At 43.2% G+C, this 22,789-nt stretch overlaps 1 protein-coding gene across 1 annotated transcript in view; it reads left to right on the forward strand.

Annotated features, from left to right (window-relative positions):
• The window catches only part of DKK2 (dickkopf WNT signaling pathway inhibitor 2), an 88,347-nt gene that overhangs the window by 64,053 nt on the left and 1,505 nt on the right, over nucleotides 1-22,789 (forward strand). The window contains exon 3 of the mRNA XM_056551794.1: nucleotides 12,089-12,235. Within this exon, the coding sequence (XP_056407769.1) occupies nucleotides 12,089-12,235 (147 nt within the window). The remainder of the gene's footprint in view (nucleotides 1-12,088; nucleotides 12,236-22,789) is intronic.

Consider the following 22,789-nt stretch of genomic DNA (forward strand, 5'->3'; position numbering starts at 1 on the left):
GCTTTATTATGTATAGTAATGTGGCATAAAAAATGATTTCCATAATTTATGAAACAGACAAGAGAAAGCAAAATACTCATATCCTCTAAATAAGGATATAACAATGAGAAAACAGGTAGATGTATGTAACGATCTGGGAATGAAAAACATCCAACCTAGTGTAGCTAAGACTATGTAATAGAGCAATATGAAAAGCTAGCAGGACGGAAAAAGAAGAGTAATGTTATTAGAGTATTATTATTATTTTCATATAAAATCTTAAGAAGTCATACATTGAATGTTAACTGTATTATATACAGTGTACAACTGCAGCAGCCCAGTGATTTTGTGCAGTTCATAGGCCTAATGGGGTTACTAAATAATGAGGATTGTAGTCTACTTGAATAAATATAATCACTTCCATGATGGAGGCACAAATGGGGTTCAGACGGGCTTTGTTAAGGCTGGAGCAGGTTTCCCAATGTATTCACTCTAAGCCATGACTGCACCAGGTCTATGAAGTGTTCTGTTGCAAGTTATCTTAGGGACATTTTGTTGGTTGTAGGACATTACCATCTTCATTCTAGAAACTGTGAAGTATTGTGCCTTTATTGCACAATTTCATATCGGGGGGGGGGGGGGGGGTGGCATGAGGGGATAGGCTGTCCGCTCAAACCCCCCGCAATCTTCAGGCCGGCACCCCTGTGTTCAGAACGCAGGCTTTGGGCGGCCCTGGTCATGACATCACGCCATGCCCCCTCCATTCATGTCTTTGGATAGGGGATAAGATGTCTAGGGGCGGAGTACCCCTTTATGAGAGACTCTCAGGGGAAAATCTGTTTCTCATTCTGGAGATCTAGGGGATTCCAAGCAGTCAGACATCTTCTTTACCAACTTGATTATCTGCCCTGAGTAATGGGAAAAACTTGTATTAGTGGGTTAACTCCGTCAAAATGGGGATGAGACCAACCTGGAATGGACACCCTCTCTCCAGGGACCCCAAAGCAGCTATGTAATACCTGTATGTCAGCCACAGTTTGGGGCCACACATTGACTCAATGGTTACCACTATTGTCTTCCAGTACAGAGGTCCAGGGTTCAAATCTGATCAAAGATGACATCTGCTTGCCATTTGGCTGGGTTTTGTCCTATTCGCAAAAAAAACGTAAAAAGTTATCTGGCTGTTAAAAACGTGAGAAAATAAAATGTAAGCCCTATTAGTGACAGGGACTGATGTGAATGGGGACAACCTGTGCACAGTGATGTAGAATATATTAGTGCTATAATAACACAACTAAATAAGCACATATCACCAACAGAGATCATGTGAAATATTTTCTTGGATGCAACTTGGTATGGCATGCTCAAAAGACAGATTTTAATTCTTTTATTTCTAAAAAATGAACAAGGACCAGTGATTTTAATGGAATAACATTGGAAAAAGATTTATTATAGCTAATAGAGCAATAGGTCCCTGTTCGAACTTTCCATCCAAGTGTTCATATTTCACATAATTAATTGGCTTTAAGTGTTCCAGAAAGGCAAAAACCCAAGATAACAAAATGAGTACATGATGCCATAGATTCTTGCTATATACTTCTTAAAAACCTAAAATTATTTTGGCAATATAATAAAATAACTTTGCCAAAGGATATCCCTATTGGTGGTATAGTCTAACCGATACTGTTTCCACTCAAGAAGTAATGCCAATAGTTTATTGCTGCTGAATACTACAATGAAAGCGACACATACATATGTGCAAATTGTGTCGGTGTTTGTAATATGTGTTCTGGAAATGTCAAATCCAATATGGTTGATGATACATATTCGCAACTTCTCAAATGCACATTTTACCTTTAACCTCTTAAGAGTTGCATTAAAATTAAAATAACTCTCCTGAAAATGTCCCTTTTTTATTGTGGATTCTAAATATATGTAATATATATATATATATATATATATATATATATATATATATATATTTATATAGTTTGCACATAAATCAGATTAATTTAGTCTATTTAACCCCTAGAACTAATTTTAACTTTAAAATGGGTAAAGAAAAATTCCAGCATTCATAACTTTTTTTTTCCATCATTTGTTTGGCTGTTTGAGACCTTTTATGGATAAGTTGCAGATTTGGTAGGAACCATTTTTGGGTACATGTATTGGGTAATTATACTTTTTTATTTCTTATGAAAAAAAAATCACTTTTGTCTTGCTCCAGTTAAAGCAGCATCATTTTTTCCCCCATATGTAGCTGTATGGTGGCTTGTTTTTGGCAGGATGTGTTTCAATTATTTTTAGTGCTGTTTTGGAACAAAAATAGAGAAAGAAAGCAATGTACATTTCTCCCCCTGCCTGACCTACACTGCAGGCTGTCAATTCAGTTGGAGTGAGTTCCCCCCTTCTCAGACAGGGGGTCTGATAGCTCTGACAGCCTGGCCCAATGGGGTAGCACTAGGTGAATCCTGCATCTCCTGGCTCCTCTGTGCAATGTCCTCACCTGTCCTCTATGGCACCAAAGAGGTCTGCAGGCATTTATGGGTAATGGATATATGTACAGCTCTTGATTCCTCAGCAGTGTAATCACCTGTTGTGTATGGCACCATAGAGGTCTGCAGGCAGTTATGGGTTATGTATATATGTAAGGGGGTGAGGCTTAGCACGGCATGTGAGCGGTCGCATGGTCCTGGAGCTCCGCTCGGTAGCCTCTTGTTATTCTGGGCATCTGTTTCCTAACCACCCTTGGTGCCCTCCATCCTCTTGGTGTACCTGTCTGCAGTGCCGGGGATCACTATGAGCGGGTACAAAAGCCGCAACAAAGTGCTTTAAGTGTAAGGAGGCAGCGGGTCCGGACCATATGATGTGCCGGCACCATCTTGTATGCAGAGGTGTCTGGCGTGGCGGAGAGGCTACAGGCCTTCGCCCGGGTCACAGAGTCCTCAGTGCCAGCTCCAGTGTCGGCAGATGACTGGTACAATGTCAGTGATGTCAGCGATGCAGGGGCAGACTGGCTGAAGAGGTGCCGACCCCCTCCAAGGCCTTGGGGCCCTCTGATTCAGTAAGCGAGCCTGTGAGTACTGATTGTCAGGGACAGTCTGGGGTTAACTCTCCTGGTGCTGGAGTGCTCCCATCAGCTTCTACCAGCCATTCCAATTCAGCTCCAGTATTGTACAGGAGCAGGAAGTCCGGCTGTAACAGGACTTCCTGCATTGGTACTGTACTGTAACACAGCGGTTCAGGCTTATGCTTCAGGCCATGTGTGATGGCATAAGTTCATCACGTGCAGCCTGCAGGAGATGGTCCTAAGCTCCTCCGGGTGACAGAGCCCTGACTGGAGGATGCAGTGGGCCCAGCATCAGCATGGGATCAGAGGGAAGGTACATTAGACTTTCTTTTATCAGTAAAGGTGTTATTTATTACACTTTATTACCCTTTGTAGAGCTAAGGTCACAGGCATGTGTACAGGCGGGGTCACATCTATATGGTCACTGAATGGGGTGATATTGGTCAGTGTACAGTGTGTTTTATTCAGTATAAGTATGGAGGTATTATCCTATCACTATGTGGTGTAATGGAAGTGGTCAAAGTGGTAAGCTATTTGTCTCTTGTATGGTTGTGTTATTTGTGGTATTGCTCTGTATCTAGTGGCACTTATTCTGTATTGGTGTGGTGGTATTATCCAGTTACTATGTTGTAGCAATGTCAGCGGTCATGGTTTGGCACAGTTATTTATCCCTTGTATAGTGGGTGTTATTGTCAGGATCTGGGCTGGTAGCAGGTAGCGGAGGCTGGTGGTGGATCCACTGTGCCAGAGAGGTGATGACGTGGGCCGTACCAGGGGAACGGAGTCTTAGGAGTTACTGGTTTTCACCAGAGCCCGCTGCAAAGCGGGATGGACTTGCTGCGGCAGGTCAACCCCAGGTCATTCCTCCCAGTAGCGACTCAACCTCTCTGGCTGCTGAGATAAGGCAAGGTACAAGAGGATCAGACAAAGGCGTAGTTGGATGAAGCAAATGGTCAGGGCAGGCAGCAACGGTTCACAGGCGGTAGTCAGTATCAACGGGTTCGGCAACAGGCAGGGTAACACAGGAACAAAGAACGCTTTCTCTCAGGCACAAGGCAACAAAGATCCGGCATGAGGCTGTGGGAGGAGATGGTACTTATAGGCAGTGCACAGGTGAGGCCTAATTAAGTCCAAGCAGCACTGTCTCTCACAAACCTTAACCCTTAATCAACCACATTGGACCAGGCACCAATCACCGGTGCACTGGCCCTTTAGATCTAAGAGTCCCGGGCCCAAGAGAGCGGGGGCGCACACGCTGAGACGCCGGATCGCTGCCTGGGGACACACGCCGTAGGCGGGGACCGGAGCGCTCGGCGTTACAGTACCCCCCCTTTGGTCTACCCCTCTTCTTGGTACCTAGGAACCTGAGGATGAGGCTGCGGTCCAAGATGTTCTCCTCCGGCTCCCAAGATCTCTCCTCAGGACCACAGCCCTCCCAGTCTACCAAAAAAAACCTTCTCCCCCTGACCACTTTGGTCGCCAAAATCTCCTTGACAGAGAAAATGTCAGAGGTGCCAGATACTGGGGTAGGGATGACATCCTTGGGGGAGAAGCGATAAAAGACCGCCGGCTTGAGAAGGGAGACATGGAAGCTATTTGGAATCCTTAGGGAGGAGGGAAGATGGAGCTGGTAACAAACCGGATTAATCCTCTTCTTTATCTTGAAAGGTCCCAAAAAGCGAGGTCCCAATTTATAGCTAGGGACTCTGAAGCGAATATACTTAGAGGAGAGCCACACTTTGTCCCTGGGGGGGAAAACTGGTGGAGCCCGACGTCTCTTATCTGCCGGGGTCTTCATGCGGGAGGAGGCCTGTAGAAGAGAAAGACGCGACTCGTGCCAGATGGTGGCAAAGTCCTGGACAAGCTCATCTACCGCAGGCACTCTGGAAGAGGAAGACAAAGGCAAGGTTGGCAAGGGGTGACGCCTGTAGACCACATAGAAAGGAGATTTATTGGAAGCAGATGATTCCTTATGATTATACGAGAATTCTGCTCACAGAAGAAGGTCGACCCAGTCGTCATGACGAGAGGAGACAAAGTGACGGAGATAGTCTCCCAGGATTTGGTTCACACGTTCCACTTGTCTGTTGGATTGAGGGTGGTATGACGAAGAGAAGTCCAATTTGATTCTTAGTTGTCCGCAGAGGGCTCTCCAGAATTTGGAAACGAATTGTACCCCTCTATCGTACACAATATGAGATGGAAGTCCATGCAAGCGGAAGATATGGCAAAAGAATTGCTTAGCCAACAGGGGTGCAGAAGGATGAGACTGTAATGGAACAAAAAGTGCCATTTTAGAGAAGCTGTCCACAACCACCCAGATTACGGTCTTGCAGTGGGATGGAGGCAGGTCAGTAATAAAATCCATGGCGATATGGGACCACAGAGACTCTGGAACTGGGAGAGGTTGAAGCAACCCTGCAGGCCTTTGGCGTGGGGTCTTGTCTCAAGCACAGACTGAGCAAGCCTGGACGAAGTCAGCCCCATCTTTCTCCAAGGAAGGCCACCAGTATCTTCTGGAGAACAGCTGAGAAGTTTTACGGACTCCTGGATGGCCAGCAACCAAAGGAAGAATGTCCCCATTTAAGCACTTTCAAACGGAGACGGGGGGAGACAGAAGTCTTCCCGGGAGGAAGACTACGCAGATCCGCAGGAGCCACGGTAACCAGGCATTCTGGTGGGATGATGTGTTGTGGAGAGACTTCAACCCCAGCGGCATCAGAGGAACGGGAAAGAGCATCTGCACGGACGTTCTTGCTTGCAGGTCTGAAATGAATCAAGTAGTTAAAACGGGCAAAGAATAATGACCAACGGGCTTGGCGCGGATTGAGTCTCTGTGCAGTTTGGAGGAAAGAAAGATTCTTGTGGTCGGTGTAAATGATCACGCAGTTATTTATCCTTTGTATAGTGGGTGTTATTGTCAGGATCTGGGCTGGTAGCAGGTAGCGGAGGCTGGTGGTGCCAGAGAGGTGATGACGTGGGCCGTACCAGGGGAACAGAGTCTAAGGAGTTACTGGTTTTAACCAGAGCCAGAGCGGGATGGACTTGCTGCGGCAGGTCAACCCCAGGTCGTTCCTCCCAGTAGCGACTCAACCTCTCTGGCTGCTGAGATAAGGCAAGGTACAAGAGGATCAGGCAAAGGCGTAGTCGGATGAAGCAAATGGTCAGGGCAGGCAGCAACGGTTCACAGGCGGTAGTCAGTAGCAACAGGTTCGGCAACAGGCAGGGTAACACAGGAACAAAGAACGCTTTCTCTCAGGCACAAGGCAACAAGGATCCGACAGGAGGCTGTGGGAGGAGATGGTACTTATAGGCAGTGCACAGGTGAGGCCTAATTAAGTCCAAGCAGCACTGTCTCTCACAAACCTTAACCCTTAATCAACCACATTGGACCAGGCACCAATCACCGGTGCACTGGCCCTTTAGATCTAAGAGTCCCGGGCCCAAGAGAGCGGGGGCGCACACGCTGAGACGCCGGAGCACTGCCCGGGGACACACACCGTAAGCGCTCCGGTCCAGGAGCGGGGACCGGAGCGCTCGGCGTTACAGTTGTTGGTGATATTGAGCTGTGTATAGTGATATTATTAGAAATTTTGGTTTGTGTATAGTGTTTTTTATTTCCTAACAGTATGATGGTATGATTTAGTCACTGCAGTAGTAGTGCGTTGTTCTAGTGTGGAGGTATTACGGTATTTTATGCTTTTAAACCCAATCTATAATAAAATCCTGTGTGCTCCCCTGGTGAGCGATGATGCGATGCATTGCCATTACTTACTGGGGCAGTAACTTACTGGAGGTTACTGAGCAGTGCTGGGCAGTGGGGCATCATTATGTGGGTATTTAAATAGATAATTATGAGAAGTGCCTTTTTCTTCACTTCAGCCCCTGCCCCCAAAATGTCTGTGCTTGTCCCTGTAGGTATGCCATTGGTGATGCAGGTTTATTTTCACACAGTAAGATTTTCATACAATCTCATACATCACTGAGGTGCATGTTCTAGCATACATTAGCAAAGTAGCAGAACAGTTTACTGATATATATTATAGCATACCTGTGTCAGGCCCATTGATTTCCATGGATTGACTCAGTTGATTTCTAAGCATATATAGTTTTTTGCAGGACTTACAATTAATATCAAATTTTTTGTAAAAGTTTATTGAAAGATGCACAAGCACATGTCAACTATTTTGCTGCAGACTAAGTATACCAATTCCCTATTAGTATTTTTCCGAATGTGCTGGAAAAACCTCTTTCTAAGGGTGCATTCACACCACAATTTCTTCATACAGTTGCCGCTGCCGTATCCCCGCTTGACACATGTTACATCTCATTCATTGAAATTTCCCGACTGGGAAGTTTTTAAAACCGGCCTCTGCTGTATCTCCGCTGTGCTGCGTCTCATTCATTTGATTGAGCCAACCAGAGTCAGATAGATATTTATTTTTTCACTGCATCCTGTTTTTTGCTGGACGGTAAATAGTGGTATGCCATAGTTTTAAGTCTGGCGATGAAACTGATGCAGTGAAATTTGCCATCCGGAGTCACTATCTGACTCCAGTCGTGTCATTCAAATGAATGAGATGCGGCACGTGTCAGGCGGTGATACGGCAGTGGCGACTGTGTGAAGAAATTGTGGTGTGAATGCACTCTTAGTCTAAAGATAAATAAAGGCCCATCTTAGGACTTAGGCCCACCCTACTTAGGACTTAAGGTATCTGCTGTTGAGGTCTTGGTTTTCGATACCACAGGTCACCTTCGGAGGTCTTGTGGAGTCCATGTGGTGAATATTTTTATTGTTTTTTTTAGATAGAACAGTAAAGTTATCAGAGTTAAGTACTAATAACAAAGAAAATAAACAAAACAAAAGAAGTCTTTATGTTCTTCTTCTTCTATGTTCTTATATGATGTTAAAATTCAAGCTTAAACTTTGTTTGTTGTTCAGTTCGGTCATACGACCTCAAGGTTCAAATTTCAAGTTGAGTACTAAGTGCTGAACATATATATATATATATATATATATATATATATATATATGTATGTGTGTGTGTGTGTGTGTGTGGGAATCGCTCCTTGACTTTTTTAGTAAATGTAGTTAATTATAGACATTGTAATTTCAGTTCCACAACTAGGTAAATTTTAAAGGTTCATACCTGTGCGAAACAATGTTGGATTTCTCTTGTCGTGCTGTTTGGTTCTTCCACTCCTCTCTCCTCCAGCTACTTATAAACATATAGTAAAAATCTTGTCCTCAGCTAATTAAATTGGGGAAGGATCTGGATGAACTGTTGCACTTATTAACAGGTACACATTATATCATGACTCCAGAACTTTTACTATTAAATATAGGTATTGAAAAATTCTCCCAAGAGTGGTAAATACATTTTAACGACATTATAAATAACAAGTACACAGTGAATACAATGAAACACTGATGGCATGCCTAAAATATATCCATATGCTTCTTCAAATAAAGGAATATTTTAAGACATCTTTATGTTTTATGAGAAGGATGAATGCTTTCAATTTTTGCTGTTTGTCTGGGTGGTCAATATTGGCATTAAGCATGCTACAATGTAGCTTTCTGTATATCATTTGCAAACAATTCAACTTCTTAACCACTTAACCTATTAACGACACAGGACATATCTGTACACCCTGGCTGCCCTGCCCATCATGAGCCCCGTCTGGACTGTGAAGTGAGCACAGGACCTGCAAATGCTTTATAGACCACGGATCCTGGCTGCTATCATCACACAAGACTCACCGGTAATGGACATCAGTGATGCCCGCCATTTACTCTTCAGATGCCATGATCAATACTGAACATGGCATATGAAGTACTAGGGGAGGCATATAGAAAATCATTAGACCACCTGCGGTACAATCACAGGGGTTCGATGAGTCAAAATGGGGACCAGAGGTCTCCTCACCTTGCCCCAGGGCAGCTGCCGTAATCTTCTGCTATAGTGTTCCTTCTGGCAGACTATAGAGGTAGATTATAATAATTACGTACAGTGAACGGCATAACCGTAAAAAAAATGCTAAAGTCCAATATGGCTGATTTTAAGTTACATCACATGCAAGAAAACAAAAAAAAGGAACAAAAGGTTATAAAAAGTTGCATGTACATAAAAGTGGTACCAATAAAAACTACAGATTACAGTGCAAAATATGAGCCCTCATAGGGTGGAAAACATGAGCCCTCATATGTGGAAAAAAAATGGAAAAATAATAACATTTTAGAATAGGGCAATTTTAACCCCTTGTCGCAAAACTTGATGGTGAGCTTGCACCATACCTGCACGGTCCCAGCTGCTATCAGCAGCAAGGACCTGTGGCTAATGCCGGACATCGCCGTTCAAGCAGATGTCCAACATTAACTCTTTAGACGCGGCGATCAAAGTTGATTGCCGCATCTAAAGTGAAAGCTTCCTGGCAGCTCAGTGAAACCGCAGTGTCCCGATCAGCTAGGACACATGATGAGGGTCCCTTACCTGCCTCCTTCACGTCCGATCACCGAATGACTGCTCCGTGCCTGAGATCCAGGCAAAAGCAGTCAAGTGGTGATAACACTGATCAATGCTATGCTATGGAAATGCATTGATCAGTGCCTGCAATCTGTATAATGCATGTTATATTCCCCTATGGGTGCTATAACATTGCAAAAAAAAGTTTAAAAAAAAGTTAATAAAGATGATTTAACCCCTCCCCTAATAAAAGTTTGAATCAGCCCCCTTTTCCCATAAAAAAAACTGTGTAAATAAAACCAAAAATATGTGTTATCACATCATGCATAAATGTCAGAACTATAAAAATATATTCTTAATTAAGCCGCACGGTCAATGGCATATGCGCAAAAAAATTCCAAAGTTCAAAATAGCATATTTTTGGTCACTTTTTATACCATAAAAAATGAATAAAAAGCGATCAAAAAGTCAGATCAAAACAAAAATAGTACAGATAAAAACTTCAGATCACGACGCAAAAATATAAAAAAGTTATAGGGGTCAGAAAATGACAATTTTAAACTTATTTATTTTCGTGCATGTAGTTATGATTTTTTCCAGAAGTAAGTCAAAATCAAACCTATATAAGTAGGGTATCATTTTAATCATATGGGCCTACAGAATAAACGTAAGGTGTCATTTTTACTGAACAATGTACTGCGTGGAAACAGAAGCCCCCAAGGCGTTTTTCTTAAATTTTGTTCCGCAATGATTTTTTTTTTTGTTTCACCATAGATTTTTGGGTAAAATGACTGATGTCATTATAAAGTAGAATTGGTGGCACAAAAAATAAGCCATCATATGGATTTTTAGGTGCAAAATTGAAAGGGTTATGATTTTTAAAAGGTAAGGAGGAAAAAATGAAAGTGCAAGAACGGAAAAACACTATGTTCTTAAGGGGTTAAACATACTTCATTTGTTGAAGTTTGTTTTTGGGTATCATTTGAATTGGATTGATTCACAGAATAAAGAGAACATATTCTTACTTTAAAGTGCGCTGCATAAAAAAAAGTAAAAAAATGTGGGTTTTCATTTCAAATTCCCTCCATAAATCATATTTTTTTGGTTGCGCTGTACATTTTATGTACTACACTCCCCTGTTGTTTCTGACTCTCTGGAATGCCCTTGGTTTTACTCTTTTGTATGCTGATTTTGTACCTTCGTGCCATTGTGAGACTGATCTGGCCTTTCTGAGGTCCCTGATGCCCTGTGCACTTGGCGAGTGTAATGACCTTCGCCCAGTTGAAGGATGCCCTTTTAAGATTCAGGTCTGCACTGATTCCTACCCCGGATGTGACAGAGACATGTAAAATTGGATAAATGTGCTTAGGTCCTTAAAGGGGTACTCCGCCCCTAGACATCTTATCCCCTATCCAAAGGAAAGGGGATAAGATGTCAGATCGCCGGGGTCCCGCTGCTGGGGACTCCGGGGATCACTGCTGCAGCACCCTGCTATCATTACTGCGCAGAGCAAGATCGCTCTGCACGTAATGACGGGCGATACAGGGGCCGGAGCATCGTTACGCCATGGCTCCGCCCCTTGTGACGTCACGGCCCTCCCCCGTCAATACAAGTCTATGGGAGGGGGCGTGGCGGTTGTCACGCCCCCTGCCATAGACTTGCATTAAGGGGACGGGCCATGATGTCATGAGGGACGGAGCCATGGCGTCACGCGGCTCCGGACCCTGTATCGCCCGTCATGACGCACAGAGCGAACTCGCTCTGTGCAGTAATGATGGCGGGGTGCCGCAGTGGCGATCCCCGGGGTCCCCAGCAGCGGGACCGTGGCGATCTAACATCTTATCCCCTATCCTTTGGATAGGGGATAAGATGCCAGGGGCGGAGTACCCCATTAAAGGTCAACATTAGTGTTGAGCGTGAATATTCGAAATGCTAATTTTTACTGCAAATTTTGGCACTTTGCAGTTTTGGGAATATTTAGAATATAGTGATATGTATTCATAAAGACGAATATTCTTTTTTTTTATTTATGAAAATTCGTGCAAATATTTATGCGAATATCTTCACTTCCAGACTGGATACTGATCCCTCCTTTCTTTTAGGTGAAAGATATAATTGGGCATGCACACTACGCGTATTTCATTACGAATTTTTGCATAAAAAGAACGAGCATAGCGAATATGCGAATTTCGCGAACATAGGACAAATATTTATCATTATATTCGCAAAATATCGCAAATTCGAATATGGCCCCTGCAGCTCATCACTTGTCAACATCAGAAATGTCCAGTGCCCAGTGAAGAATGTCCTAGTGTAAACACAGCAGAATTAGAGAAATATCCTTCTGGAAAATTCACCAGACGTGTATTAGGTGTTTGTTTTGGCCAATCCATGTTTTTTTTTTACTATTCTCAATAAATACCAGAGTGAGCCCAATAAATTGTTAGATTATTTTATTTATTAGATATGTTATATGACCTTATTTTAAAGATTTTTGGATTGTTATAACTGAATTTATGCATTTTACTTTGTTAAGATATATATGAAAATGTTTTATTTTTGGTTTTAATAGGTATATGTATCCCAGTAGCTGAGACCATCCTGACACCTCATATTCCAGAACTTGAAGGGCGCCCAAAGAAAAACAATCACATGCCTAACAAAGATTTAGGTTGGCAGAATATTGGAAGGCATCATACAAAAGTGCCACATATAAAAGGTAAAATTATTTATTTTATTGAAAGTGAATCTGTCACCAGTATTACCTGCACTAATTCCCTTTAAAGACATTGGGGGGAGGGGGGGGGGTATTATTCATATAATTTAGCGCCACTTTTTTCTTTGCTTTAGCTGCACCACATTTGCTTAAAGGGGTACTCCGGTGAAAACCTTTTTTTTCTTTTAAATCAACTGGTGGCAGAAAGTTAAACATATTTGTAAATTACTTCTATTAAAAAATCTTAATCCTTTCAGTACTTATTAGCTGCTGAATGCTACAGAGGAAATTCCTTTCTTTTTGGAACACTGATGACATCCGAGCACAGTGCTCTCTGCTGACATCTCTGTCCATTTTAGCAACCATGCATAGAAGATGCATAGCAAATGTATGCTAAAGGCAGCATGGTGGCTCAGTGGTTAGCACTGCTGCCTTGCAGTGCTAGGGACTTGGGTTCAAATCCCACTAAGGACAACAATAAATAAAGCGTTATTATTTTTATAATAATGTCAGCAGAGAGAACTGTGCTCGTGATGTCATCAGAGAGCATTCCAAAAAGAAATAAATTTCCTCTGTAGTATTCAGCAGCTAATAAGTACAGGAAGGATTAAGATTTTTTAATTGAAGTAATTTACCATTAGGTTTAACTTTCTGCCACAAGTTGATTTAAAAGAAAAAAGGTTTTCTCTGGAGTACCCCTTTAAACTGTGGCGCACACTATTACTGCCACATATTTAGATAATTAGCACCAGATTTAGCTCCCTGTTAAAGGGGCGTGGTTAGGATTTTTGGGTTATTAGCATCCTATTTTAAAAGGTTTAGCACCACTTTCAGGTGCTTAATGTGTCGCAGCTAATACCAAGAATACCTGGTGGTAAATGATTTGCTATTTTCCCCAAATTTTCAAAAGACCAAACATACTGAAAATGAGGAGCAGTTAATATTCTTTGAGGTGCCAAATAAAGAGCACTAATAACACAAGTCTTTGAATATTTCCCCATTATGTGCTTAAAGTTCACTTCATAAAAATATGGTTAATGTAACAGCAAGTGATAGAGAAAAGTCCTCCCAGTATATCTTGACTAGAGATGAGCGAATTTTCCAAAGAACTGTCTGAATTTATTTGCGGCGAATCGCTATTAACCCCTTCCCGCAGAATGTCATATATAAACGCCGGGTTGTGCAGTGCGTTCGCGCATCCCGGCGTTTATAAATGACATTCAGTTAACCCGGCGATGCGCAGCATCGCACGGGTTAACTGGCAGAAGTCCCGCTGTTTCCAGCAGGGGACAACTTCTGCTTCACCCCCAGGACCATCAATTGATGGTCCTGGTCAGCGATCACTGTGATTGGTCCCTGTGGACCAATCACAGTGATCTGGGGTGAAAGTTCAGATCCCCCGCACTGCCCGCCCCTGGAAGTCGGGCAGAACGGGGGACGAAGGCTGCGGGGGCTCGCGGGGACCTGCGGCACACGGGGGGGAACAGGAGGGGACCGGCGGACTTACCTGATCCAGCGGCGGGACCGAGGAGCAGCGCGGGACCGGCCACGTTGACGAGCAGCGACGGGTAAGTATGTAGTCCTCAGAGGCAGCAGTGAAGATCTTCACTGCTGCTTCTAGGAGTCTGAAAACTACAACTCCCAGCATGCCTAGACAGGCTTTGGCTGTCTGGGCATGCTGGGAGTTGTAGTTTTGCAACATCTGGAGGGCCTCAGTTTGGAGACCATTGTATAATGGTCTCCAATCTGTGCTCTTCCAGCTGTTGCAAAACTACAACTCCCAGCATGCACTGACTGTCCAGGCATGCTGGGAGTTTTAGTTCAGCAACATCTGGCCCTTCAGATGTTGCCGAACTACAACTCCCAGCATGCCCTTCAGCTGTCTGGGCATGCTGGGAGTTGTAGTTTTGCAACAGCTGGAGACACACTGGTTGGGAAACATTGTTTCTAACTCAGTGTTTCCTAACCTGTGTGCCTCCAGCTGTTGCAAAACTATAACTCCCAGCATGCACTAAAAGACCATGCATGCTGGGAGTTGTAGTTTTGCAACATCTGGAGGGCCCCAGTTTGGAGACCATTGTATAATGGTCTCCAATCTGTGCTCTTCCAGCTGTTGCAAAACTACAACTCCCAGTATGCACTGACTGTCCAGGCATGCTGGGAGTTTTAGTTCAGCAACATCTGGCCCTTCAGATGTTGCCGAACTACAACTCCCAGCATGCCCTTCAGCTGTCTGGGCATGCTGGGAGTTGTAGTTTTGCAACAACTGGAGACACACTGGTTGGGAAACATTGTCTGTTTCTAACTCAGTGTTCCCTAACCTGTGTGCCTCCAGCTGTTGCAAAACTATGACTCCCAGCATGCACTAACAGACCATGCATGCTGGGAGTTGTGGTTTTGCAACAGCTGATGCACCCCCCCCCTGTGAATGTACAGGGTACATTCACATGGGCGAGGCTTTTACAGTGGGTTTCTCGCATCTTGAGATGCAGCAAATTTTGCGCTGGGAAACTCGCTGTAATCCCCCGCCCATGTGACTGTACCCTAAAAACACTACACTACACTAACACACAATAAAATAAAAAGTTAAAAACACTACATATACACATACCCTTACACAGCCCCCCTCCCCCAATAAGAACGTCCGGTACACCACTGTTTCCAAAGCAGAGCCTCCAGCTGTTGAAAAACAACAACTCCCAGTATTGTCGGACAGCCGTTGACTGTCCAGGCATGCTGGGAGTTTTGCAACAGCTGGAGGCACCCTGTTTGGGAATCACTGGCGTAGAATACCCCTATGTCCACCCCTATGCAAATCCCTAATTTAGGCCTCAAATGCACATGGCGCTCTCACTTTGGAGCCCTGTCGTATTTCAAGGCAACAGTTTAGGGCGACATATGGGGTATCGCCGTACTCAGGAGAAATTGCGTTACAAGGTTTGGGGGGCTTTTTCTTCTTTAACCCTTCATGAAAAGGAAATGTTGGGGTCTACACCAGAATGTTAGTGTAAACATTTTTTATTTTTTACACTAACATGCTGATGTTGCCCTATACTTTACATTTTCACAAGAGGTAAAAGGGAAAAAAGCCCCCCCAAAATTTGTAACGCAATTTCTCCCGACTACAGAGATACCCCATATGTGATCGCAAAGTGCTCTGGGGGCGCACAACAAGGCCCAGAAGGGAGAGCGCACCATGTACATTTGAGGTGATTTGCACAGGGGTGGCTGATTGTTACAGCGGTTTTGACAAACGCAAAAAAAACAAAACCCCACATGTGACCCCATTTCGGAAACGACACCCCTCACGGAATGTAATGAGGGGTGCAGTGTGAATTTACCCCCCACAGGTGTCTGACGGATCTTTGGAACAGTGGTCCATGAAAATGAAAACTTGTACAGCCCACTGTTCCAAAGATCTGTCAGACACCAGTGGGGGGCAAATGCTCACTGTACCCCTTGTTACGTTCCTCAAGGGGTCTAGTTTCCAAAATGGTATGCCATGTGGGTTTTTTTTGCTGTTCTGGCACCTTAGGGGCTTCCTAAATGCGACATGCCCCCCGAGCAAAATTTGCTCTCAAAAAGCCAAATATGACTCCTTCTCTTCTGAGCATTGTAGTTCGCCCATAGTGCACTTCAGGTCAACTTATGGGGTACCTCCATACTCAGAAGAGATGGGGTTACAAATTTTGGGGGGTATTTTCTGCTATTAACCCTTGCAAAAAGGTGAAATTAGGGGGGAAACACACATTTTAGTGGAATTTTTTTTTTTTTTTACATATGCAAAAGTCATGAAACACCTGTGGGGTAATAAGGCTCACTTTATTCCTTATTACATTCCTCAAGGGGTCTAGTTTCCAAAATGGTATGCCATGTGGGTATTTTTTGCTGTTCTGGCACCATAGGGGCTTCCTAAATGCGACATGCCCCCCGAGCAAAATTTGCTCTCAAAAAGCCAAATATGACTCCTTCTCTTCTGAGCATTGTAGTTCACCCATAGTGCACTTCAGGTCAACTTATGGGGTACCTCCATACTCAGAAGAGAAGGGGTTACAAATATTGGGGGGTATTTCCTGCTATTGACCCTTGTAAAAATGTGAAATTTGGGGGGAAACACACATTTTAGTGAAAAAAATAATATTTTTTTTTACATATGCAAAAGTCGCGAAACACCTGTGGGGTATTAAGGCTCACTTTATTCCTTGTTACGTACCTCAAGGGGTCTAGTTTCCAAAATGGTATGCCATGTGAGGGTTTTTTGCTGTTCTGGCACCATAAGGGCTTCCTAAATGCAACATGCCCCCAAAAACCATTTCAGAAAAACGTACTCTCCAAAATCCCCTTATCGCTCTTTCCCTTCTGAGCCCTCTACTGCACCCTCCGAACACCTTACATAGACATATGAGGTATGTGCTTACTCGAGAGAAATTGGGCTACAAATATAAGTATACATTTTCTCCTTTTACCCCTTGTAAAAATTTAAAAATTGGGTCTACAAGAACATGCGAGTGTAAAAAATGAAGATTGTGAATTTTCTCCTTCACTTAGCTTCTATTCCTGTGAAACACCTAAAGGGTTAAAATGATGACTGAATGTCATTTTGAATACTTTGGGGGGTGCAGTTTTTATAATGGGGTCTTTTGTGGGGTATTTCTAATAAGAAGACCCTTCAAATCCACTTCAAACCTGAACTGGTCCCTGAAAAATAGTGAGTTTGAAAATTTTGTGAAAAATTGGAAAATTGCTGCTGAACTTTGAAGCCCTCTGGTGTCTTCCAAAAGTAAAAACTCGTCACTTTTATGATGCAGACATAAAGTAGACATATTGTATATGTGAATAAAAAATTTTTTTATTTGTAATATACATTTTCCTTACAAACAGAGAGCTTCAAAGTTAGAAAAATGCAAAATTTTCAAATTTTTCATAAAATTTTAGGATTTTTCACAAGGAAAGGATGCAAGTTACCACAAAAATTTACCACCATGTTAAAGTAGAATATGTCACGAAAAAACAATCTCAGAATCAGAATGATAACTAAAAGCATTCCAGAGTTATTAATGTTTAAAGTGACAGTGGTCAGATGTGCAAAAAACGCTCTGGTCCTTAAGGCCAAAATGGGCTTGGTCCTGAAGGGGTTAAAAACAGCTATTTCTGCCCTACAGAGAGCCTCAATAGGGGCGTAGAACACTTTGCCTTGCTGTAACACGCATAGTGAAATAATACTGTTATTCAGTATGTCATGCAGATTAGAGGTGTCGCTATTGGAATCACTGTCGCAGAGCGGCACAATAACAGAGCCTGGAGGTGGCATCAGTATGAGGAGACCATATAGTGGCTGAATGACACAGCATGGAGGAGGCGGCAGCATGAAGAGACTATATAGTGGCTTAATGACACAGCATGGAGGTGGCGGTAGCATGAGGAGACCATATAGTGACTGAATGACACAGCCTGGAATTGGCGGCACCATGAGGATACCATATAGTGGCTGGCAGGATCAGAATAGTAGCTGAGGCAGGTAGGCAGAAGAAAACAGTCTCTTTTGTAAAAGTTTTAGTGTGCACAAGCATTGAGGATATCCATTACGTAAAACGTAACTTTTAATAATATTCTTAGGATAAAATATGTGGACCCCAAATTTTTGGTTAAATCAAACATAAGAAAATGTGTGCAAAAAACACCATGTGCCACCTACACCACCAAGTATTGATGTGTTGTAAAGAACCCCCCGTTACAATGGACCACATGTTGTTCCCTTCCATCTTTTAGAGGTTTTTGCATCATATCAATACTTGGTGGTGTAGGTGGCACATGGTGTTTTTTGCAAACATTTCCTTTTGTTTGATTTAAAAAAAAAATAATAATAGTTGGGTACATATATTTTATCCTAAGAATATTATTAAAAGTTACGTTTTAAGTAATGCATATCCTCAATACTTAATGGTGGTCTGATGTGGATGAATGTCTGTAACTGGGGAGCAGTGACTTAAATTTGTTTAGCACTATCCATATTTGTGTTGGATTGGCACCATGGTCAATCTACTCTGATGCAGCAGGCATTGGTATGTGGATATCTTGGCTGATCCATGCCCGATTCATCTTCACAAAGGTCAGTCTCTGCACATTTTTCGTGGACAGACAAGTTCTCCTTGGGGTTACTATGGCCCCCGCCGCACTAAACACCTGCTTTGATGGCACACTACTGACAGGCAGGACAGCTTTTCCAGGGCAAACTCTGCTAGTTGCGGCCACATTTCAAGTTTGGCTGCCCAGAAGTCCAGCGGATCTTCAAGGTGCGTTGGCATGGTCATGTCAAGGTATGCCACCACTTGCTGGTTCAGGTCCTGCTCCAGGTCTACCTGCTGCTGATGAGTTGCTACTCATCAGCGACTGTAGACTCAGGATGTTACTGATGGAGCTGGTACTGCTCTGTAGCCAGGTTAACATCATCTGGATGCTTGATGAAAAACTGCCACACCTCCGTGTAGCTGATTTTCCCACCAACAGTCCGCCCTGATTGACTGCTACTGCCGCCAACTCCAGGAACCCCAGTTCCACTACCTCCCGGGAAGGTAGGCTGCTGCAAAACAAGTGGTCTACCCCAGGCACGTTTGGCTCCAGACTTTCCACTTCTGCTACCATGCTGACTGCCAACCATGCTACCACCTTACTGGCTCAGCTGCTGCCTCACGGGACACCTGCAACCCTCTTCTGATGATGATGAGGCCCCTTCTGCACCCGGCTCCCAAGTTAGATCAGCTTCATCATCATTGAGTTGTGTCTGCACGTCACTGATGTCCTCCTCAGTGTCTGCTTCAGGAGCCTGAACGCTCACAAAACCACCTCCCACGCCACTCTCCTCATTACTACTTGTCCGCCTAGCAGAGGAAGCGGTGGATATCTCCTCCACTTCTTGGCTGGACAGTAGCTGCTGACTTCAGCCACATGCGCCCCTCACATATAATGCCCCTATCATCCACCAGCAACACCCCCCCTCAATTTTCCCTACCTCCCTATGGTAATAGCATGAGCTGACAGGTGATGGGGGTGCTGGGGGGAAGCAATAGGTAGGCAGCAGTTTTCCCACATTAGGAAGTCAGCAGTTTCCCCACATTAGGTAGTCGTAGCACAGATTCCCCACATTAGGTAGCCTTAGCACAGATTCTCCACATTAGGTAGCCTTAGCACAGATTCCCCACATTACTAAGCCTTAGCATAGATACCCCATATAAGGCAGCCGTAGCACCGTTTCCCCACATTAGGTAGCGCAGCACAGTTTCCCCACATTAGATAGCCTTAGCACAGATTCCCCACATTAGGTAGCCTTAGCACAGATTCCCCACATTAGGTAGCCTTAGCACAGATTCCCCACATTAGGTAGCCTTAGCACAGATTCCCCACATTAGGTAGCCGTATCACAGATTCCCCACCTGGACTGTGCTGCTTACATCTGCCTGCGGGGACTTCCTGGCAGAGGTGCCTGCACGGCGCTTGCAATGACATCACTCACCGTGCACACCTCTGCCAGGAAGTCCCCACAGGACTAAGTATCAGTTTAGTGATGGGGCAAGACTGGTTGCCCCATCATATGCGCACCGGGTCCCATGTAGCAGTGTTTTTGCGAGTTAATTCTTCCGGCATTTAGCCTTGCTTGCCCAAACAATATGCTTTTGGGGCTCTGCTCACCCTAACTGGCTGGCTACTATTTGCTTTTCAGTTGTTGTACACACCAAAAAAAATTCCCCGAGCCAGGGCCACACAGTTAGATGTGGTCCAGGCTAGACAATGGTAGGAGTCACAAGGGTATTCAAACAAAGAAATCACTGAGAACTAATCCTCCTGATCTGTCAAATAACATAGTAAAACACAACCTTTATTGTATTTTACTAAAAAAAATATGAAGAAATTAAATGATGAAAAAAAGGGTGTAATAAAGTGCAACAACAAAAAAAACACAAAAACACATTGGACAGAACCCAGGGGTATATTATCCTAATAGCAAAGATGTTAAGATTGAGAGATAACAGCTGGCTTGACAGACAACTGGAGGGAGGTACAGGTGCTGATATCCAACAGGACAGGTATAGCTGTATGGTGGTAGACTGAAAAGAGGGAGGGATAAGTGCCCACTGACAATTAAGATGCCCGTCCCTCTGTCCCTGCCTTTTGAGGCACCCACCTCCTTAACAGTTTGGGCTTGAGGTGAACCGCTGCTGTAAAAATGCTTTTCTGTGCAACACACTGCTCTCTGTCCCTCTCTGCAATAGAACGCTGATGTGACTGGGCGCTGAATCGCTGGTGTAAAAATGCATTTCTGTGCAACAGACAGCGCTGTCTCTCTCCTTCTCTCTCTCTCTCTCTGCAATAAAAGGCGGAAGTGACTGCCTGCAAGATGGCTGTGACCTCACAGGGGTGACTAGCTGCTGTTATGCTGCATGTGATTCAGGGTCATCCCGCCGACCCTTGTTCCCGCCTTCCCAGGATTCCTTTCCCCATGTCCTCACATGTGGATACGCCATTTAGATGCCCTTGAGCCTGGACCGCATTAAATGGAGTTTAATGAAGCGATTCGCGCGATCGAATCGTGGCGATAGTCGCATTTGTTGCGAATCAAATTTTTCCTGAAATTCCTAACGAATTCAGATTCGTCAGATTCGATTCACTCATCTCTAATCTTGACCCTTCTCTGCAATTTTGACCCTTTAGTAGCAATTTTGCCTTGAACTGGAAAGTTCAGTATTTGAGACTGCCTGGTTTCTGGGGGTGCAGAACTTTATTGTCCAAGCCAATCTTTGTAACATAATTAAATGCATTAGGAAATATGAAGCTGCAAAATGATCCCATATTTATCAATCAATTGCATGCCTGTTGTGTCTATTATGCCAAATGGGATGACACTACTGTTTTACAGTTAATGCACATATTTGCAATGCAAGTAAATGTAAACTACAACTACATATGGATATGCACCTCTCTTACTGTAAATAAATATTGTTGAACCATTAGTAGTCAAGAGTCATTAAAAGAAATAGACCCACATGTTAATAATGACTTATACCTCTTAAATTAATTTGATACATTTGGAGCTGTCTTACACCAACTAATAACCGTCACATATTTGGGCCACTAATAATGCCTTTTTATAACCTTTGTCGTCAATAAAATGACCCTACAAGTACATTTACAACCTAAACATGTACACTTCTGTCAACTTATATCATTTTTTTTTTTTTGTACAATTTTAGATGGGGCCTTTTGACCTGTGTAGAAAAGTAGAAAACTTAGGTGAAAATTAAATAAAAAATGTGGACCATTTTGTACAATTCCTGAGGAACAATGATGATAGAACTAATGTAGGCATCAAGTTTTCTGCTATATGTCTTCTATTTCATGTAATGTTTTTTTTGGACACAGTTGTTATATGTGAACCTTGTCATAGTGAAAATATGTGGTAAACTTACAAAGCGCCATGGATAGACTTTCCTTCACCTGGGGCAAAAATTCAGTTAAGCACTAAACTCCACTATCCCCCACCAACAATTAATAAAATAACCTTTTTTTGCTTTTTTATTTTATTTTATGCATTTAATATTAAAAGTGTCCAAAAGGCTTTCTGTATAACACACAATACAGTAGCTTTTATTATAACAAAAGAAACAAGGCACTGTGCAATGTGTTTCTTTTGCACTTGTGCTAGGCCAGGCAGCTGTTACATTAGGTTCTTTCGTGAGGTCACTTTCTTCAGTATTTTGTTCAGTATTTAACATTAGTATTTTTAAGTTGAAACTTAGATTGGAACCTACACAGAAAAAACTATAATTGATACATTTGGCCTCTTCTGTGTTTTGGACCCACTCCTCATTGTCGCACAGATGCTGATGCTAAATTTTGACCAAAATACTGCCATAAAATAGTTGCCTCATAAAATAGTACCTTCAGCGGAATATTAAGTAGGCCAAAGGCCTATGCCCACTCTAAACTTGGATCCCAAACTTGTTTCTTCCAGCTGCTCTGCCACACCATATCTATGTTTAAAACCACCTTTCTGTGCTAATATTATCAACTGACTTGGGCTACAAAGAGACTTTCTGTATATTTTGTGTGGAATACATATATTTACTAAAACAGACAAGTCAGGACAGCAGACAGCTCCACTGTAAATCCAGATACCTTTTTTTCATTTGGGCCAGATGTCATTGGCAACTTTTGAAAATTGCAGAGTATACTATGAAGACATTTTTGGCCCCCACTTCTGCAATCAACCCACATTCTATAGCAAAGTCACAAAGGTAAAACAGACCCTAGAAACCAATTATTAAATTCAGACACCCAATGCCTAAAATGACTCTAGACCCTAGATAGACCCCACACAGCTCATACTCTACTCCTCTGTGTTGCCTTGCTGCTCCTACCTCTGGCTGGAGGACCTGCATTAGTAGGGTCAAGTGACCATATCTTTTCAAGTCTTTGAAAAATAACAGGACCTGCGCACATATAATCATAGACAGTATGTAATATTGTACTGTCTAATATTTTTCCTTATTTGTACTCTCAAAA

Source organism: Hyla sarda, chromosome 1 (assembly GCF_029499605.1).
Source record: "Hyla sarda isolate aHylSar1 chromosome 1, aHylSar1.hap1, whole genome shotgun sequence".
NCBI lineage: Eukaryota > Metazoa > Chordata > Amphibia > Anura > Hylidae > Hyla > Hyla sarda.